At 32.2% G+C, this 19,980-nt stretch overlaps 3 protein-coding genes across 3 annotated transcripts; all 3 read left to right on the top strand.

The window, feature by feature from the left end:
• The first annotated feature begins 6,710 nt into the window (after positions 1–6,710).
• On the top strand, positions 6,711–8,053 carry LOC134277176 (complement C1q subcomponent subunit B-like). Its single transcript, XM_062759458.1, has 2 exons — positions 6,711–6,900; positions 7,632–8,053. Exons 1-2 carry the CDS (start codon positions 6,711–6,713, stop codon positions 8,051–8,053), a joined length of 612 nt encoding a protein of 203 aa, XP_062615442.1.
• Positions 8,054–10,311: 2,258 nt separating this feature from the next.
• On the top strand, positions 10,312–12,249 carry LOC134277172 (complement C1q subcomponent subunit B-like). Its single transcript, XM_062759453.1, has 2 exons — positions 10,312–10,513; positions 11,788–12,249. The coding sequence occupies exons 1-2, from the start codon at positions 10,342–10,344 to the stop codon at positions 12,192–12,194; spliced, it is 579 nt and encodes a 192-aa protein (XP_062615437.1). The 5' UTR covers positions 10,312–10,341; the 3' UTR covers positions 12,195–12,249.
• A 2,084-nt stretch (positions 12,250–14,333) lies between these two features.
• LOC134277171 (complement C1q subcomponent subunit B-like) lies at positions 14,334–15,430 on the top strand. Its single transcript, XM_062759452.1, has 2 exons — positions 14,334–14,523; positions 15,024–15,430. The coding sequence occupies exons 1-2, from the start codon at positions 14,355–14,357 to the stop codon at positions 15,428–15,430; spliced, it is 576 nt and encodes a 191-aa protein (XP_062615436.1). The 5' UTR covers positions 14,334–14,354.
• Positions 15,431–19,980: the final 4,550 nt, after the last annotated feature.

Genomic DNA, 19,980 nt, shown 5'->3' with positions numbered 1-19,980 from the left:
CCTGGAGGAGTCCGATAATAACACAATGGGAGTTCAGGCATCCATTGTTTTCTACCCGTCTGATAAGTAGATGAAAGCAATGAGACAGTATAAAAAGTGAGTGAACTCTTATTTCATTCATTCAATGGTAGTCGTTTAGTTTAGCAGGACAGAGGTCTGGTAGTGAAAGACTTTTTTTTGGGGGGGGGGGGCATTTTTATTTAATGATGTGCATAAATTGACATTGACACTGACATAATTTTGGGGGATATTATAACCATCACCATGGAAAGTAAAAATGCAGATTTTTACCCTGAAGTTTTAGTTTAGATAATGGAAATATTCACAGGTTTTAAAAGTGCGGCCATCGAGGAACAAACATAAAATAAAGATATTTGCAGACTCTTTTTTAGAAATGGATTTAAAAGTTATTCAAAGTGCTGTATCAAAAATTCTTTTAAAGAGTGGAAAGTATTAACGTTGTGGAAGGTTTAAACTCGATTTTTTTTTCATAGATTTGCTATTTTTTAGCAACTTAATTTCCTTGCGTTTGCTTTCCCTGAATTTTTTTCTTATTGGGGGGTTTCTGGACATATTTAACCTTAATTTCACTCTTCTTTTTGCTTTTTAAAATACCCTCCGATTTTGTTATCATTGCCGTCCGATAATATATTATCAGACTGGTAATTATTATTATCGGACGGCTACAGGTAAATTTTTAGACTGCAAGAACAAAGGCATGACGTCACAGCAATGTTTTAATAGTATTTAAACTCTGTATGCAGTTGATGAAGGTACTTGCTGCATAAGTAAGGAAAGTTGTCATCATGTTTATGATAGAGCTTTGCTTGTTAGATTACCATTATCGTCTTTTTCAAGTAAAATATCCAAATATGAAACAGATGTGTCAGACTCTGAATATATCGCATCTACATAACAATGGAAATTTTATTGTTAATTGACAATTCGTCGTCGATACATCTAAATGTCGAGTTGAAGGCCAAAGCAAGTGTTTTCTTTTTTTTCACGCATAAGATTTTGCACAAATACTGTTTCATATGAATAAAAAATAAAGGGGCGCATTTGGTACCAATGGGAATTCAATAGATAGTTGGAAGACCTGGTCTTAAAAAAACACATAGATATTGTCTATCAGAAACTCCAGCATCTTTTTGATGTTCACTTCACAGTACATGTACTTGTGTGTATAATCAGAATGTTTTTTAACAGAATAATTTTGCAAATGACCAATGAAAAGTTAGTAAATTACGAGTTCCATTTTTATTGAAAAAGCAGCTGTCAATGATATCAAAAAGCCTGGACTTTAATTTATAGTGGGGAATGGTTTTGTATAAAGTTGAAAAGTCGTAAGTTTTTAAGCTGTTGATTTTGGTAAAATCTTGTGATTTCAAATTGTCCAAAAGTTCTTTGTAATTTTTGAGTATCCACATCTGATTCACATCACTTCTTGTATATACTGTTGAACAGTACAAGAAATTTATGAAGTCCATGAAACAACACCAAATAGGAGCAGAGCAAACACGGACCTCCGAAACATCAGAGGTGGGATCAGGTGCCATGGAGGAGTGAGCATCCTCTGCTGACCCGCCGTGTGCTCCTTTTTTAAATGATCGGGAAATAATGGAAAAAATCCGTCGTCAATTCAGTGTATAAAAATGGACTTACAATTAGTATGAAAAACGTCAGTCAGCATTTGACTCAATGATTAATTGTATTTGCTGACAAGGTCATTGTATCGACCATAGATCTTACCAAATGATCACTTTAAACGAGACTGTTGATATTCTTGTTTTATCAACTTGCTTGTCAATAATTTACCTCGTTTTAGAAATTCTTCATACGTAGAGCATGCTCTTACGTATCGAATCAATGAGATATATATATATACTCCGTATATGCAGGTGATGAAGGTATATTTCTGCATAAGTAAGGGAAGTTGACGATAGAAAATTAAAGTCATCACATTTATCATATAGCTTGGTTGTTGGATTACCATTAACGTCTTTTTCAAGTAAAATATCCTAGTATGAAACAGATGTGTCAGACTCTGTGGTATCTTTTAACTCAAGATCACCAGGATATATCGCGCATCTACATAAGAATGGAAATTACCATTGTTAATTGATAAACGTCGTCGATAGATCTAAATGTCGAGTTGAAGGCCACAGCAAGTGTTTTCTTCTTTTCACGCATATATATATAAGATTTTGCACAAATTCTGCTTCATATGAATATAAAAATATGTCTGCTAATAACGGAGCGCAATTGGTACCCATGGGAATTCCAATAGATTGTTGGAAGATCTGGTCTCCAAAAACCACATAGATATTGTCAATCAGAAACTCCAACATCTTTTTGATGTCAACTTCAGAGTACTTGTGTGTGCAATCAGATTGTGTTTTAACAAAATAATTTTGCAAATAACCAATGACAGGATAAGTAAATTTACGAGTTCCATTTTTATTGAAAAAGCAGCTGTCAGTGATATCAAAAAGCCTGGACTTTAATTTATGGGGATTTTTTTTTATTGGGGAATGGTTGTGTATAAAGTTGAAAAGTCGTAAGTTTTTAAGCTGTTGATTTTGGTAAAATCTTGTGATTTCGAATTGTCCAAAAGTTCTTTGTAATTTTTGAGTATCCACATCTGATTCATGTATAGGTTAATCAGGTTAATAGGTTATTCAATATCGAGATCTGAGCGAAGGAATTATTCTTTGCCATTTTTAAATGCTTGTTTTTCAGATGATTGGGTCGAATTTTCTCTAACTTAGCGCATTGTAGAAACCCTTGGACTTCCGGTCCAAGGACTATCATTTATGCATATGATACGTAAGACCCCGTTGAGGCGTAATGTAGTGTATTTTTGCATCATCAACTCTCCATCATCTTTCCTTTGAGATTTTCCAGCTAGAGCAATGGAAATGCGTACTTAAGCCATTTTCAAGAAGCCTTAGCATTGTTACGGGAAACGAAAGGAAATTTTATTTTTTGAAATATTGCTGCATTACTGAAGATGAACAGAACAAACCCTTAAAACTCCATAATATTGCCAAATGTTTTGTTAAACATGCAATTTTTTATTTCTGTTAAGCAGACTCAAACTTGACTTCCGGTTATGGTACGAAAATCGTTCAACCGTTAAATTACCGATATTTACCAAATTGAACATATCCATAATTTTAAGATACAAAATTCTTTACTTTACATAATTATTTCCCCCTAAAGTAGGCTGTTGCGTTTCTTTTGCGGTTCAGTATACGAGGGTTGATCCAAAAGTATAATGTCACAACTCCAATAATTGCTACTAGTCGACATAAATAAATGAAATTATACATGATTGAAGCTATATTCATTACAAATCAGTCCTGAAAAATTTAAATTAAAATGATTTATACTTTTCAAGATATCGAATTGTATACAAAGTGTATTCATGGTAGTTGCCGCACCTAAATAACGTCATATGACCATAGGCGCTTGGTTACAGGATGGTGTATTTTGTGTATTATGTGTTTTTCTATGTGTGTCTGAATACCCTCATCAAAATAAAAATAAAAATTCGCTGAAATTAGCTCGTTTTAAAAAATGGCATATTTATTACTGTATATAATAAGAAGGTCTTTTTTATATACAGTAAATATGACATTTTTTAAAACGTGCTAATTTCGGCAATTTTTTATTTTTATTTTAATGACGGTATTCAGGCACACATAGAAAAACACATAATACACAAAATACACCATCCTGTAACCAAGCGCCTTTGCATGTGACGGATACGCGCCGTCATACGCTTAAACGCTTCCCCTTTTAGATCAACGTCAGACATTATTGAACATTTGCACCTAAGTCCCTTTTTCGGTCTTCCTGCCCTCTGCTGATCATTCAATCACCCATGACCCACTAAAAATTGCTTAACCCATCTATAAACAAATTAAGCCTCTTATTCACATTCTCTTCTCTGTGTGTCTGATTAATCATCGTAACTGTCCATACGGGCGATTCCCCTTTTCGAAACTAAAAATTACAGTTCCTTTCAGCGTTTTTTTTTTTTCATTTCGACATTTCTTATGTTAAATACAGCAGATTACAACAACAATGTTTATGATCAAAAAGCAGTGACGTCAATTCATTTAAATACATGTATTAGGCGATTAGACGCTTTTTAGATGTTTTTTTATGTGTTTGTCTTTGATCATTCTAACAATAAACACTGTAAAACGCGGCGACACCCCTTATGTTTAATATTTTAAACGTTTATAAAATTAATGCAATTAAACATATTTTAATGAAATTTTCAATTTTGAAATTTATTTTTATGCATCTTTTGGTACATTATATTTGATAATATGACGACAAATATTAAAGATATTGATACAGTGACATTACTTTTGGATCAACCCTCGTATTTATGCTGACGATGTATTGTCAATTAATAATTTCCATTCCAAAGTCCATACGATATATCCCTGTGAGCTTGAAATAAAAGATACCACAGACTCTGTCAAATCTGTTCTATATTTGGATATATTAGCACAGCACTTGTTTCGTAAATAAATTTTTAATTAACCCATAGTATAATTATATTATCATACTAATGGGTTAAAAATTTATTTCCGAAACAAGTGCCTGTGTATGTTAAAGGGATGTTAAACAAAATACAAACAAACGAAGCGGTCTAGTACTGTTCTAGATAATTTCATACGACATAAAGATGCATTCGGTTTTCATACACTTAAAATAAATGAACTCTTCAAAATTTCAAAGGCATTTACCCCTTTGTTCAAAGGAAAACAGAATGGTTTTATTCTCTCTCTCTCTCTTTCGTATTGGAGTTAAAAGTTGGTTAACTGCCAACTAATATATTAATATATTTGGTTTTTACATGTATCATTTCATTTTATTAATTCGCACTGATTATCATTAAACATACATAAAACAAAATTCTAAGAAAAAAAATTGAAAGCTCTTGAGTTAGATATTGAGAAGCTCCATGTCTTTCTTGTGGGTTCCGTGAAATCCGGTCACCTTATCTAAAAAAACAAAACAAAACAAAAAAACATTATACATGTACATTAATATACAAAAATCTTTCTATCCATACACAGAAAATATAATTTCTTACTGGGACTGGCAAAGATTTACTAGTACCCTTACTTCTAATGATGATTGTTAACAAGGTACTCTAGCGTATTTATAATGATTGTCCAGAAGAATTCGTTTCCGTTGTCTTGTTGGCTTAGCTGTCGTGCTGTTTGTAAAAGTTGTTGCAATTGTTTTAGAGACAAACCGCCACCACCACCGCCATGTCCATGTCCGCCACCACCACCGTGACCTCCGCCACCACCATGACCTCCACCGCTACCGTGTCCACCTTTATGCACTGTAAATATTTGTTTATAATTTACATGGGTCTAAACTAGGATACTCTTTTAAAAAATATATATTTATAAATAAAAGAGCATGTCCTGTCTTCAAATTTTTAGCAGTTCACAGAATTAGAAATTGTCTGCAAAATTCAGGACAGTCCAGTTACGTAAATCTTAAGGGACTACCAATCATTCAAAAACCTAACATTTGCAAAATAATAATAATTCAGCGAGTTCAAATCCTATGTGCAAGACCGATCCATATTGTTTAAAATTATATTTGAAATTAGATTTTTGGTGGAAAAGAACAGATTGGTAACCATCAGTAAAGGGAAAACGCCGCACATTGGAGTCATGATATAATGATTACTAGTACCTTTGGTCTCTTCATTACACATTAACATTTTTAAGGATATCACATGACCTTGTTGATCACGTGACGTTCATTTATAAATCTGTTTTTTTTTTAAAATTAATATATGAATAAAGTCATCGTATTCTTTTGTACCCAATTACGTTTGGGAAAGGTCGTAGTTAAACATATAAAATATATCATGAGAAATTCACTTACTGAAAAATTGTACGCATTTTCTTATCAATATCCTAATATGTTGTAAAACGACAAAAACATTAAGATTTATATTCTGTATTACTCGTATAAGAATTCACAATGGTAAAACAAATTCATATAAAGAAATGATAAACTCCGTTTTGAAAAAATGAATATGAGGAAAGGATATAGTGTTTTGTATTATAAGCCGTTCTTTTCTGATTACAAAAACATTTTATTTTAGAAGTGGATTTAATTATTCAGCATTACAATATAGCTAAAAATGATTTAAATATTTTTGCATCCCCCCCCCCCCAAAGAAAACTACATGAATGAAAACAAAGTTATATATACTAAAAGATGATGGTTGTTTTATCTCCTCGATATTGTGTACTTTGATTCAATGTACGAACGAAATATATATGCATGTTTTGAATGGTAAGTACATATGATTATATGATTATGTTGGAATGATTCTGTATACATGTTTTTGTAACAAAAGGAAGAAATAAAAAAAAAAGAAGAAATGTCTCATTTTAGTGCAAACAAAAATAGTCAAATAGTTATTGATTCCATGACTCCATAACCCAGATAGTAAACTTAAGGTAAAATAATTTTGACAGCAAAATATGAAATAAAAATCATTAAGCTACAAGAAATATGATATTTTGATGAACTTATTGCATGATCGTCTATTGACACGGATGTCTGTCTTATCATATAAATACCGGTAGTCCCTGGGGTTTGCATGTTATCTCTATTTCTCTTTGAATATCGTTTGAAAAAATCAACACAAAATGACATATCTTCAAGTAGTGATGTTGATGCTATATTTTGTGAATAATCATCACTCTGTGTTAGGAGGGACACAGTCAGACACACGGACAAAGCTTGACTCCATAAAGTCCTTAATCTACAGTAATGCTAAGGCTACAGTTACACTGGACTCTACAGCTCTAAAGGAACTGGTCAAACTATTAACATCAGGTATACTAGTATATTAAATAAAATTGTGATTTTAGTGAAGTAATGATTTAGAGACCTTGTTATAAATAGATATGTATTCCATTGACAAATATAACTGTTATCTAACTTTAAAAAAAACAGGACTACATGCAATTACAGGAAGGTTGAATCATATTTCTCTCAGCCATATATGCAATGCTATGTAATGCATGTAATATGTACTTAGTAATGGTACAGATCTGTGAACATATCATAGAGACAAATAAATCAGAAATGAGTTTTCTTCCAGAAATAAAAAGAACTTCAATGTCAATGATCTTTTGGTATTGTTAAACGCTTTCAAGAGTGTCTAATAAAGCGTATCTTCTTATACAAAGTAAAATGAAGATAGCTAGGGTGAATCACCCAACTCAGAAATACTTTCGACTTTTGTACATTTCTGAGCTTATGATAAATTGAATGTATAAAGACCGGAGATTTGGATTCTATCAAAGTTAGACTGCATTTGCTAAGAAATGCCTCAATTGTGAACTTAATTGCAAGGAACTGGACAAACTCTCAGCTTTGGGTTTTTTGATTGTCTTGAAAACCGATCTCTTCTAAAAAAAAATGAACCAAGCGCAATAAACAGTCATTGGCAGGCCATATATCACTTTCTAAGACATAGTAATGAATAATAAGTTTTATTCTTTTGCCATATAATTGTGATTTTATTGATGCAAATAAATAATGAGCATTGTTTTAAATTGCAGACAAAGCGTATGCAAGTTCATTGAATCGAAATAAGAGAGTGAGTTTCTCTGTTTATACTGGGAACAAAATTCTTACATTTGGAAAAGGACAGACCATTAGATATGATGGGATTTTGACAAACGATGGTAATGGATATGATGATAGAACAGGAGTATTTGTGTGCCCAGTGGCGGGAACTTATATGTTTGTTGTCGATACTCTCTCCAATGTGGAAACCTGGCTTGCTTTAAAAGTAAACAAGAAATCTGTAGCAAACGTGTTTAGGTCAATTCACTATGGAAATAGATGGGGTCAGACAAGCAGAACTGTGATAGTTAATCTGAAGCATGGCGATCATGTAAAAGTCGATACTGTTAGTGGTGGAAATCTTCGAATATTTAAGGATGCAACCTCGGGATTTTCAGGAACACTGCTTTACTAAAACTGGCAAACAAATCAAAGAAAAGAGTTTTTAAGCATTGTGATGCAGAATAAATCGTATAAGTAATAAAATTAAAAGAAAATATATTATGTTATTGTATTTCAGTAAAGTCAGAATACTCTGGTTGAAATATAATTTTTGTCATAATTAAATTTACAAATTAATGTAATTTATGTCTTTTCTATCTGTTCAATAATGACATAATTAAGTAATATCAAGGTTTTAAAACTGGAGTGGATTCAGATTTTACCAAAATACTGTAGTATACCTCAGATAATGAGATGGAAAGTAAACCATACATAAAAATGAAAATAAACACAAAACCACTTCCACCACCATCAACTACAACAACGACATAGATATTCATAACTTTTATCTAAAAATCGAATTTTCGCACTTGAATAAGAAGATAGGAATTGAGACTGTTTTCCAGGTGAGGTCATGTGGCTTTATTAATAACATCATACGATAATAGTAAAGTTATGCAAGGTCAACCAAAATGGATTGTGAATATAAGGCATAGCAATCTAAATCAAAACAAACACATAGCTGCATAAAGCCTACTGGACTTCAATCTGTGAGCTAATAAAATGAAATATGTGGAGATCACGAACAGTATTCACGCTCAAAATTCCATAAAGCAATACAAATAGGCGCAGAGCAAACACGGACCTCCGAAACATTAGAGATGGGATCAGGTGTCATGGAGGAGTGAGCATCCTATTTGTCAGTTTTCACGTTTGTGCGTACCGGTGTCGCTTTGAGTATAGTAACTCAATCATTAGTAAAATAAGTGGTAATTAATCATAAAAAGCAAATAAGGTGCGAGTCAATCTAATTAAAGAAAGCACACAACTGGAATGCTAATGCTTTGGTTGCTTTGTTTTTTTTTTATCTATATGTAAGTTTTAAGAAACTATATAACTTTAAAAAAAATCAAAGGCAAGTGTTAGCCAGTCCTCGAACTATATACATATATGTATTATTAAAACAGTATTATACGAGTTTTTCCCGATTTTGACCGGGCTAGCTCAAAAGGTTCCCAGTCTTGTGAACTCAATTCTTTTTGAAAGTCAAGGAGTCTCTTCCTGACCCTTTCCTCTGTAAAAATATGAAGGTCTAAATATGGGATCCAGGATGTTGTCCAGCTCCTCTATGTACTTTTAAAACAGTATTGTATGCGTTCTTCGTAATTTTGACCGGGCAAGCTAAATACATGCTTGTGTAACAGGTGTCCGGTCTTGTAAACTTAATTCCTTCTCAAAATGCAAAGACCTCTTCCAGACACACTCTTGTGAAGATTTGAAGGTCTAAATATCGGATCCATAATGTTAGCCAAACCCTCGAACTATGAACTCTTCTAACAGTATTATAAAGGTTGTTCCTTTCCTTTCAAAATATGAAGGTCTAGATATGGGAACCAGGATGTTAACCAGCTTCTGGCGCAAGGTTTACGTATTACAGTGTAATTGTATAATTATTATCCAATGTCAGTCTAGCTACAATGGTTTGGACCATCTTTCTTCTTTTTTATGTGATCTCTTTGATTTGCTTTAACATGTACATGTACTATAATGAGTCATTTATTTTTTTTTAATTATGAGGACATTTGTGGTTGTTTAAATGGAGAACCGGTCACAGTATACGTATACGGTTCGCCATTCGAATACTAGTCAAAGGTTCTGACAAGGGAAAAATCAAAATTTAATATAGCAATTATAAACAACCCGAAAACAGCTACATCTATTCACAATGAACCTTTTTAAACCACTTATGTAATTATTGTACAATTGATCCACTCTGATCAGTAGAGTAAATATTTGAATTAAAGTAATGATGAATATAAGAAGGAATAATATAAAGTAGAATAACAGATAGGCTTTTATTTTTAATAACTATAACTATAACTTTAATAACTAACTTAATAATAAGTGGTAATCCTAGTTATGAACCTAGTTACAAAAGGCTCAAATAATGTTTTAATAAAAAATCAAAGTTTCATGGAGGAGCGGATGTCCAAGGTGTAGATTGGTAATAGGTTGTTCTGAATTATGAGTAAATTTCCAGTTTCTTAACGATAAAATAATTGTATGATAGAAGTGCCTGTTTATACAAAAAATATATAATAACTCAGTTTTATGTAATTTGATACTTTAATGAAATTATTGCGTGCGCCCTTCCTGTAACAGATGAGACCTTCATTCTTATAAATATGTTTTTGTTAAATCTATGTTGTTCTTTTGCGTATTGTTTAAAAATTTGAAATGATGTAATATCTTCAATTTGTGATGTTAATGCTGCTGTTTGTCAGTTATGTCTATCACTCTGTGTCAGGAGGGACACAGTCAGACACACGGACAAATCTTGACTCCATTAAGTCCGTGATCTACAGTAATGCTAAGGCTACAGTTACACTGGACTCTACAGCTCTAAAGGAACTGGTCAAACTTTCATCATCAGGTAGATTTTAAAATTTCAATAGAAAGGAGATTGTATTATTTCAGGCAATATTAAATTTACACCTACATTTGTAAACATGTAGAAACAAACGGGTAATATCATAGGGATTATCAAGTCGCAAAATTTGAGAATTTATTTCTGTGAAATCCATATTTTTCGTGGGGGTTGTTTTCAAAGTATGAATAGACCAAGGAATTCATGACAATCACAAATTATAAATGTCGCATATATAACTATTCAACGATTCTTTATCAAGAAATTCAATCCCCTGATCATACGAAAACATGTAATTTTACAGTAATACATGTATATCTCTTGATATATGCAAGAAAAGTTAATCGACCCATTATCCTATAGATAAACTATATTTTGTGATAAAATCACAAAAAATCAAATTAATAGGAAAAAATTAAATAGAGGATCAAAGTTATAATCATTTTAAAAGATGTACAATGTGAAAGAACTCTTACAATATCGAAATGCTTTAACTAAGATGTATTTATAGTAGCGCGAGTGGCGCAGTGGTTAGAGTGTCTGCTCTAGAGTCGTGGAGTAAGGAGTCAGCCCTTATGTCGCTTGGAATGAGACCGTACAAACCGAGGTCCTGTCTCGCAGTAGGTGTTGGCACGAAAAAGATCCCTTCCTGCTTAATGGCAGAAAAAGATCCCTCCCTGCTCAATGGCCGTAAGTGCAAAGTATAGGACAAATTTTGTAGCCCTCCATCGACAATGGTGGCGTCCCCATATGATTGAAAAATTCTAGAAAAGGACGTCAAACAAACAAACAAAAGATGTATCTCTCTCTGTATATATTAACATCTCCAAATGGGCCATCCGAGAAAGAAATTGCTTTCTATTTTGATTACGTGGTAATATATATTAATTTCAAACACTTTTGTATTCAACTTATAGATTAAATCCCGCTTCCAAAGAAAAAATCCAACAAAATTTTCTTCCATCGTCCTTTGTAAATGTTTGGTATGTAATGTAACTTTGTAGTTGACATGGAAACATCGTTTAAATTGCATCTTGTATTTTGATTACCCTAACCCCTTTACTGATTAAAACACATAGAAGGATTTTTTAAATATTGAATTTACCTCTCAAAGGTTTAGTAGCATGAAGAAATACATGTATTGATTTTTTCTCCTTTAAACCTTGAGTTCACTTTGCTAAGAACGTACTCAAGTAACTTTTTGAAAAGTGAGGATTAAACTATTTAAAATGAGTTTTGTGTATGAAGATAGATTTTGATATGCAACATTAAATTTGCAGGTTCTTCAAAACCAACCCCCAATGTTGGTTTCTCTGTTTTTGTTGGGGCCAAAGCGCTTACTGTTGGTCAAGGACAGACCATTAAATATGATGGGATTCTGACAAACGATGGTAATGGATATGATGATAGAACAGGAGTATTTGTGTGTCCAGTGGCGGGAACTTACATGTTTGTTGTTGACACTTTCACCGCGGAGGGCTCCGTTGCCATAAAAGTAAACAAGCAAACTGTAGCAAGGGCGTATAAAGGATATGTCAAGCACAAACCTTGGATTCAAATTAGCAGAACTCTGATAGTAAAACTGAAACGTGGTGACCACGTCAAAGTTGATAATACAGATAATGGAGTAACCCTTCAAATGCAAGGCAATGCATACTCGAGTTTCACTGGAACATTGCTATACTAACAAACAAACAAACAAAGAAATAGAGCCATAATTCTTTGACTTACGAAAATGTAAATGTTGCACAATAAAAACAGAATATATGTTGTTGTACTCTTTTTTTCTGATATGAACATATTCCTTAAAAGTAGGATTTTATAATTGCCATCGTATTTAACCATTCATTATTGAAAAAGTAAATGTACTCCAAAGATCCACTAGTATTATGCTAGGTATGTACTACTAAAATTGTGAATACGTGGCATAAAAATTATAATATATGATGTTTTTTAATACCGGCCATTCTTCATAAGATGGAAGAAAGTGCATATCATTGTCTCACCTTAACATACAGGTTTAATCCAGTAAAAAGACAAATCTAAAGTTCATTATAATGGTGAATACAATGTAAACAAAAGAAACAAGCATCATGTTGACGTGCACACAAGTTCCATTTTCTATTAAAAATCATTCAATATCTGGAAAAAATCTTCACAAATTAAAATCTACTTAGTAACGACTTGGATTGGACCCCAATACATGTATATACAGCTGTACACACAAAAAAGTTAAAATAAAACAGATTCCTTACTTTCGTAAGCTAAAAATGTACAAATCAAAACTAATACATGCTGTAAAATCACATATTTTCATAGAGGGTTAATTTTCGTTGTTTTCGAGGTATGATGAGATCCACGATTCAAGTCCACCACGAAATGTAAAATGTTACATGCATAAGTACTCATTAATTCTTGATCCACAAAATCAAATCCCCACAAACTTGAGATTTTCCTCAAACCACGAAAATTTGACCCCTGAAAATATATGATTTTACAGTACCTGAACAGAATCTTTTGAAACCTGATCTTCTGTTATATAGTCTACAACAAGTAAGCGTTATTACATGCATGCAAAGCTAATTTTAAGTACTTGTATAAATATGATATAGGCATATTTATTAAATTTTAAAAAAAGACAGTAGTATATAACCAACTACCATATTCATTTGGTTCTACACAACATTTCTATAAAAAAAATTAGGTGGCTCATCCAAGAAAAAAAAGATACATTAAGGGATTGGTACACAATCAATTTTCGTAAACCCTAACTTCTCTGGTAGGCTATGAAAAGTGCCACTGACACGTCGTTCTACATAAATTAGTTCTAATTTAATATAGCTATCGAAAATAAAACTTCAAAAATATATTAGTTATCTGTTTGACTGAACGTTATTTTATTGATACATTTATTTCTAGTCAAAGAATTCGAATTATGAGAAGTAACGAAGAATTCTAATTCTCATCACTTTCATTTTCAGTTATATCATAATTATTTCATGATAATTGTTTTAACTTTTTAAAATACGTAAGTTTTTATGGAGAATATGATGCATTTATTGACTGCATGCTCAATATTACAAATTCAAAAGAGAGAGAGAGAAAGATAAAGAGTTAAATATTGTATAAGTGATTACGGAGCTCTTTGAAGATGTGATATTTGCTGGTTTAACTGAACATGAAAGCGACGAGAATGAGAATTGTAGTGAAATTCATTTTCACACAAATTGGAATTATAATCAACATTTAATACTTAAGTGTTGATGGGCAGAGGAGGATAATGGAATGCACCAGTGATTTACCATTTTAATATTCATACTTTGATTCCTGGCTTTAACAAAGATTTTATGTGTTATATGTTGTTAGGTTTATAGTTTTATGGAGGTACTATGTAATTTATCAGGAAGTCTGGTCATTTCTCCATTAATCCCTAGAAAGAGAAGCATTTTCAAAGAATTACTTCAATTTGTTTGATGAAGTCCACAGTCTAGAGAGAGTAGTCATGGCATTGCCCAGAGTGCTGTCTTCATTGCACATTCAAAGCTTGCTGATGTTTTTTTCTGAATAATGGATAAAAAGGGAGACATTTCAGTCAGCCAGCAACCCATTTCACTGAAAAATAAAATGTTGATTACTTACAAGATAATAGGAAAATAGAAATAACCTGCAGATTGAAACCTTGTGGTATATGATATTTTGATGAACTTATTGCATACACATTTTACTGTGACAGGTGTACATTTTATTGATATAAAAAGCAATGATATTCTGACTGTTATCTTTAGTTAGTAGTTACTTTTTGCATTGTGTTAAAATAAAGAAAATGGTGGCATATCTTCAAGTGCTGATGTTGATACTACATTTGGTGGATAATTATCACCATGTGTCAGGAGGAACACAGTCAGACACACGGACAAAGCTTGACTCCATAAAGTCCTTGATCTACAGTAATGCTAAGGCTACAGTTACACTGGACTCTACAGCTCTTAAGGAGTTGGTCAACCTCTCAACATCAGGTAGAATTTAAACATTTAAATATGGATTTTAAGTTTACGACAGTCATGTGTTCCATTGACGGTTGCAAATGTAATTTAAAGGTGCATAGACATAGATTTCAAGTTGATATTTTCTCAAATTCTCTGTATAATATCACGACTTATTCTAGTATATTGCAATAGCATCTCACAAGAAAATAAAATAAAAATCTTATTTCATCTAAAAGTTATTGAAACTTCAAATTTTTGGACGGGTTTGATTGACACATCCTTACTCTTTCACATATTTTAATTTTATTCTTAATACATAGGAAAAGTTGCAATCTTGTTGTGTATAAATGAAAAATATTAAACTATAATCCAGAAAATTCAGAGTAGAAATGTTCGAAAGCAAACTTTTTGGACATTCTTGGACATTGTCATAATAATTAAAATTCAATTATTTTGCATTCTCGATATTGATTTTATTGATGCATATTTAAGGTAAACATTGTTTTAAATTACAGACAAAGTATATTCAGCTTCCTTGAATCAGAATAAGAGAGTAAGTTTCTCTGTTTATATTGGAGCCAAAGTTCTTTCCCTTGGAAAAGGACAGACCATTAGATATGATAGCATTCTGACAAACGATGGTAATGGATATGATGATAGAACAGGAGTATTCGTGTGTCCAGTGGCGGGAACTTACATGTTTGTTGTTGACACTCTCTCCAGTGTCGAGACGTGGTTTGCTATAAAAGTCAACAAGCAAACTGTAGCGAAAGTTTATACTTCAACTCATATTGGAAATAATTGGGATCAGACAAGCAGAACTGTGATAGTTAATCTAAAGCGTGGCTATCATGTAAAAGTCGAAAATATAAGTAGTGCAAACCTTCAAGTATATAACGGTGGAACCTCAGGATTTTCAGGAACACTGCTTTACTAACTGACAAGCAAATAAAAGAAAAAAATTTAAGCATTATAATACAAAATAAATAGTATACAACAGTAGTAATAAAATTAAAAGAAGATATATTATGTTATTGTATTAGTATATCAGTTAAGTCAGAATGATCTGATTGTCTTCAAATGTGATTTTTGTCAAAATTAGATCTACAAATTAATGTAATTTATGTCTTTTCTATATGTTCAATAATAACATAATTATGTATATGAAAGCATTAAAACTGGATTGGATTCATATTTTACCAAAATACTGTAGTATCTTCGATCCTGTGATGGAAAGTAAAACATACACCAACTACAACAACTACATTGATTTTTATAATTACTATCTAAAAATCTAATTTTCGCACTTGGAAAAGAACAAAGAAACAGAGGCTGTTTTGCATGTGAGCGCATGTGGATTTATCATTATCATCATAAGATAATAATAATAAGATGGGGGGATAAGGCAGACGAAGTGCCTATACTGCGATAGATAAGAAGTGGAAAATTTAATCTCAATTATATCCAAATTTTAATTGATATTTCATCTTATATTAAAGTATACTTAATGTAAAATATAATATCCACAATTTACAAAACTCTCACAAAGACTGAAAATATTTGCCTTTGAAAAAGCATTGTTACAACGCGAAATGTAATAACAACGCAAAATGTAATAAACCTGGATTATTACATTTTGCGTTATTACATTTTGCGTCGAGATCAACACAAAATGTAATAACGCAAAATATAATAACAGGATTTTAAGATTATTACATTTTGCGTTATTACATTTTGCGTCGAGATCAACGCAAAATGTAATGACGTGCTTTTTCGTTGTTGCATTTTGCGTTATTTTATTTTTGCGCTGTAGACAACGCAAAATGTAATAAAATAAAATGTAATAAAACAAAATATAATTAATATTTTTGATTGCGTTGAACAAAAAAAAGATCATAAAATTGATTCAAATATATACTTGTAACCAACATGGGAAACGCGCTGTAAAAATATTTTGAACTTAAACAATGAGATCAACGTTAAGGTTTTTTCCGGACATAAATAAATCAAAATGTATCGTTTTTCTGACTCTGATTTTAGTTATACTGAATACATTGTACTTAATTATAAAGAATTAATTTAACTTTGATTGGCATATTTTTGATAGTCTTATTAAATTTCTAACCAATAAAACATATTTAATTAACAAAGATTGACCATAGGTTCATTAAAAGCTCTTGATATGCATTTTCGGCACGTATACATTGGTTAACAAATGAAAAGAAGTGTATGTGTGTTTCAAGCAAGGATCGGAGGGGCAGGGATAGGGCTGGATGTTTACTTCGTATGTTTATTATTGTATTACTGTGGACATGCAGAAACAATCCGTTTCATTATAGGATGGAAAGAAAGAGAGAGGAGATAGAGAGAGAATTTAGATTTTGCTTGTCTGCAATGTTGGAGATTTGCATGGAACAGTATGGTGTCATTATTGTCAATAAACCCCTTCCCGCTATACATTTACACCTGCTAGTACAAATGAATATTTTTTTTAAATTCATTGCAATTGTCTATAAAAAAAAAGCAAAAGCACACAGGTAAATACCCCAAACAACCTTGCCCTCAGATGCACGTTTCTAATTTGCAACACATGTTATATGAATGCATTTATTAAACTGATTTAGAATGCAAGTAACTAATTATATCAATATATTAAAAGATATATTAATTGTAAGAAATTGATCTATTTATTTCTTTTGTTTTATTTTCTTTTCATCGGCCACTACACTATTGAAAATTGTACTCAATTTGGCCGACGAAAAAATGTATTACATTTTGCGTTACTGCCTTTTGCTTAATCTCGACGCAAAATGTAACAACGCAAAATGTTATAATCCAAAAATTGTGTTATTACATTTTGCGTTATTACATTTTGTGTTGATCTCGACGCAAAATGTAATAACGCGAAATGTAATAATTCTCCAAAATGTGTTGTTACATTTTGCGTTATTTCATTCTAAGTTGATTTCGACGCAAAATGTAATAACGCAAAATGTTATAATCCAGGTTTATTACATTTCGCGTTGTTATTACATTTCGCGTTGTAACAAAGCATACACACACTAAAAAGAACAAAAACGATCATTTTCTCATACTTTGACAAAATTTTTCAATATAGATGGGTCTTCCCTCCATGTTTTTGAATGATAATCCTGAAAGTTTGCAGTGAAATATACATTTTTTTGGTTTACAAAAACATGGAGCGAAGACTCACTATACCTTAAAAGTATATTTTTATGACAAAACATTCGCATCTTTCCGAGAAATACTTCAAGTCCATTAATCCAAGGGTCATATCACAAACATGATTCAAATGCCAAAAGTTATCATGAGTCATGTAGCATTGTGGTTAGCGCGTTAGTCTCAAAGCAGTATGAAACTTCGAATTTTTATTGCTAGGGGGTTCGAATCCCACGAATACTATCTAATATTTTTATAAAAGAAAAAAAATTGTACGAGATTTTTTCTCTCAGAAAAAGTTTTTTTTCATAATTTTTTAAATTTTAATAATGAGACGTTAAATTAAATACTCAATTTACATATTGAATATGATTTCTTAATATCCGACGCTAAATAGGCATTCTGCCCGCCTTGTACCCCCATTTTCTCTATGCAAGGTCAACCAAAATGGAATGTGAATATAACGAATAGCAATCATAATCAAAACAGACATAGAGCTGCATAAAGCCTCCTGGACTTCAATACATAAGCTAATAAAATGAAATATATGGAGATAACGAACAGTATTCACGCTCAAAGAGTTAGGTTTACCTTATGCATAATATGACCCTGTACTTATATCAATTATTTAACTATCATCCTCTTTCCCGTTTCATATACAGTATCAAAATAAGGTAGACACTTGGTGCTTTCATTTCCTTTAATAAAAGTTCTTTTTGAGAATCCAGATATTGGAAATCAGGCTTTGAAAAATTGAAATGTTCTTGAAATTTGCAGAAAACATACGTATTTCACTACCTTCAGCAAAGAATTAAAATATAAGCACAGCTCACGATCCAAAATATAAAACGCATATTTTGGATCAGAGGTTGTGCTTTATATGAAATATTGAAAAAATACTTCAACTTTAGGCCACTTTCAAAGGGATTTACAGGATATGAGGAAAATGACGCATTTTATGACATCATAATGCATTGACTAAAGGTAAAATTGCGTCATGTTTCAGAGATACGTGGTCACCAACATTTCAAGATAAACACTGCATTTGCAATCTAAACTGAGCGGTTTTGACTTTTCAGAATTTCTCAGGGCCAAATAAGGCCCAAAGTGGCTCTTGCTCTTTCCATAAAACAATACAAATAGGAGCAAAACAAATACGGACCTCCAAAACATTAAAGGTGGAATCAGGTGTCATGGAGGAGTGAGTATCCTGTTTGTCCATTTTCACGTTTGTGCGTACCGGTGTCGCTTTGAGTAAAGTAACTCAATCATAAATAAAATAAGTGCTAATTAATCATAAAAAGCAAATAAGGTGCGAGTCAATCTATTTAAAGAAGGCACACCACTGTAATGCTAATGCTTTAGTTGCTTTGTTTTTTATTTATATGTAAGTGTTAACCAGTCCTCGATCTATTGCATATGTACTCTTAAAACAGTATTGTACGAGTTTTCCCGATTTTGAGCATACGAGCTCAAAAGGTTTTCGGTCTTGTGAACTCAATTACTTTTGAAAGTCAATGAGTCTCTCCCTGACCCTTTCCCCTGTAAAAATATGAAGGTCTAATTACGGGATCCAGGCTGTTGTCCAGCTCCTCTAACTATGTACTCTTTAAAAATAGTATTGTATGTATTCATCATTTTGACCGGGCAAGCTAAATACATGATTATGTAAAAGGTGTCCGGTCTTGTAAACTTAATTCCTTTTAAAAGACCTCTTTCAGAACCTCTCTTATCGGATCCACAATGTTAGCCAGACCATCGATCTATGAACTCTTCTATTTTACAGTATTATAGGGGTTTTCCCGATTTTGACCGGGCTAGCTTAATAGGTTTTCCGGTCTTGTAAACTCCGTTTCTTTTGACAGTCAATGGGTCTCTCCAAGGTCTCTCCCTTGTAAAAATATGAAGCTCTAGATATGGTATCTGTTAACCAGCTTCTGGCACAATGTTTACCCATTAATTGTATATTATCCATTGTGGGCTAGCTACGTTGGTTTGGGGCCATCTTTCTTCTTTTTAAAGTGATCTCCGATTCGCTTCTTTAACATGTACGAGGGTTTTCCGAAAACTTCGTAGACAATGACGTTTTTGTCAAAATAAATGATTCTATATACATCTATTGTACTTTAACCTTGACCATAATTTTTGAGTGGGTGGGGCTATGGCTTTCCTATTTCATAGGTGTATACCTTGTGACAAGACCTTTCTTTTGGTACTATAAAATTCCTCGTGACCTTGACCTTGGAGTTTGACCCATTTTTACCAAATATGTTCAAATTTTAACCATAGCCATAACTTTTGACTAGA

This window comes from Saccostrea cucullata, unplaced genomic scaffold, assembly GCF_032062105.1.
Source record: "Saccostrea cucullata isolate Sc308-1 unplaced genomic scaffold, CSIRO_AGI_Scuc_v1 ctg107, whole genome shotgun sequence".
Classification (NCBI taxonomy): Eukaryota; Metazoa; Mollusca; class Bivalvia; order Ostreida; family Ostreidae; genus Saccostrea; species Saccostrea cuccullata.
This window is presented reverse-complemented; position numbering and strand designations above follow the sequence as displayed.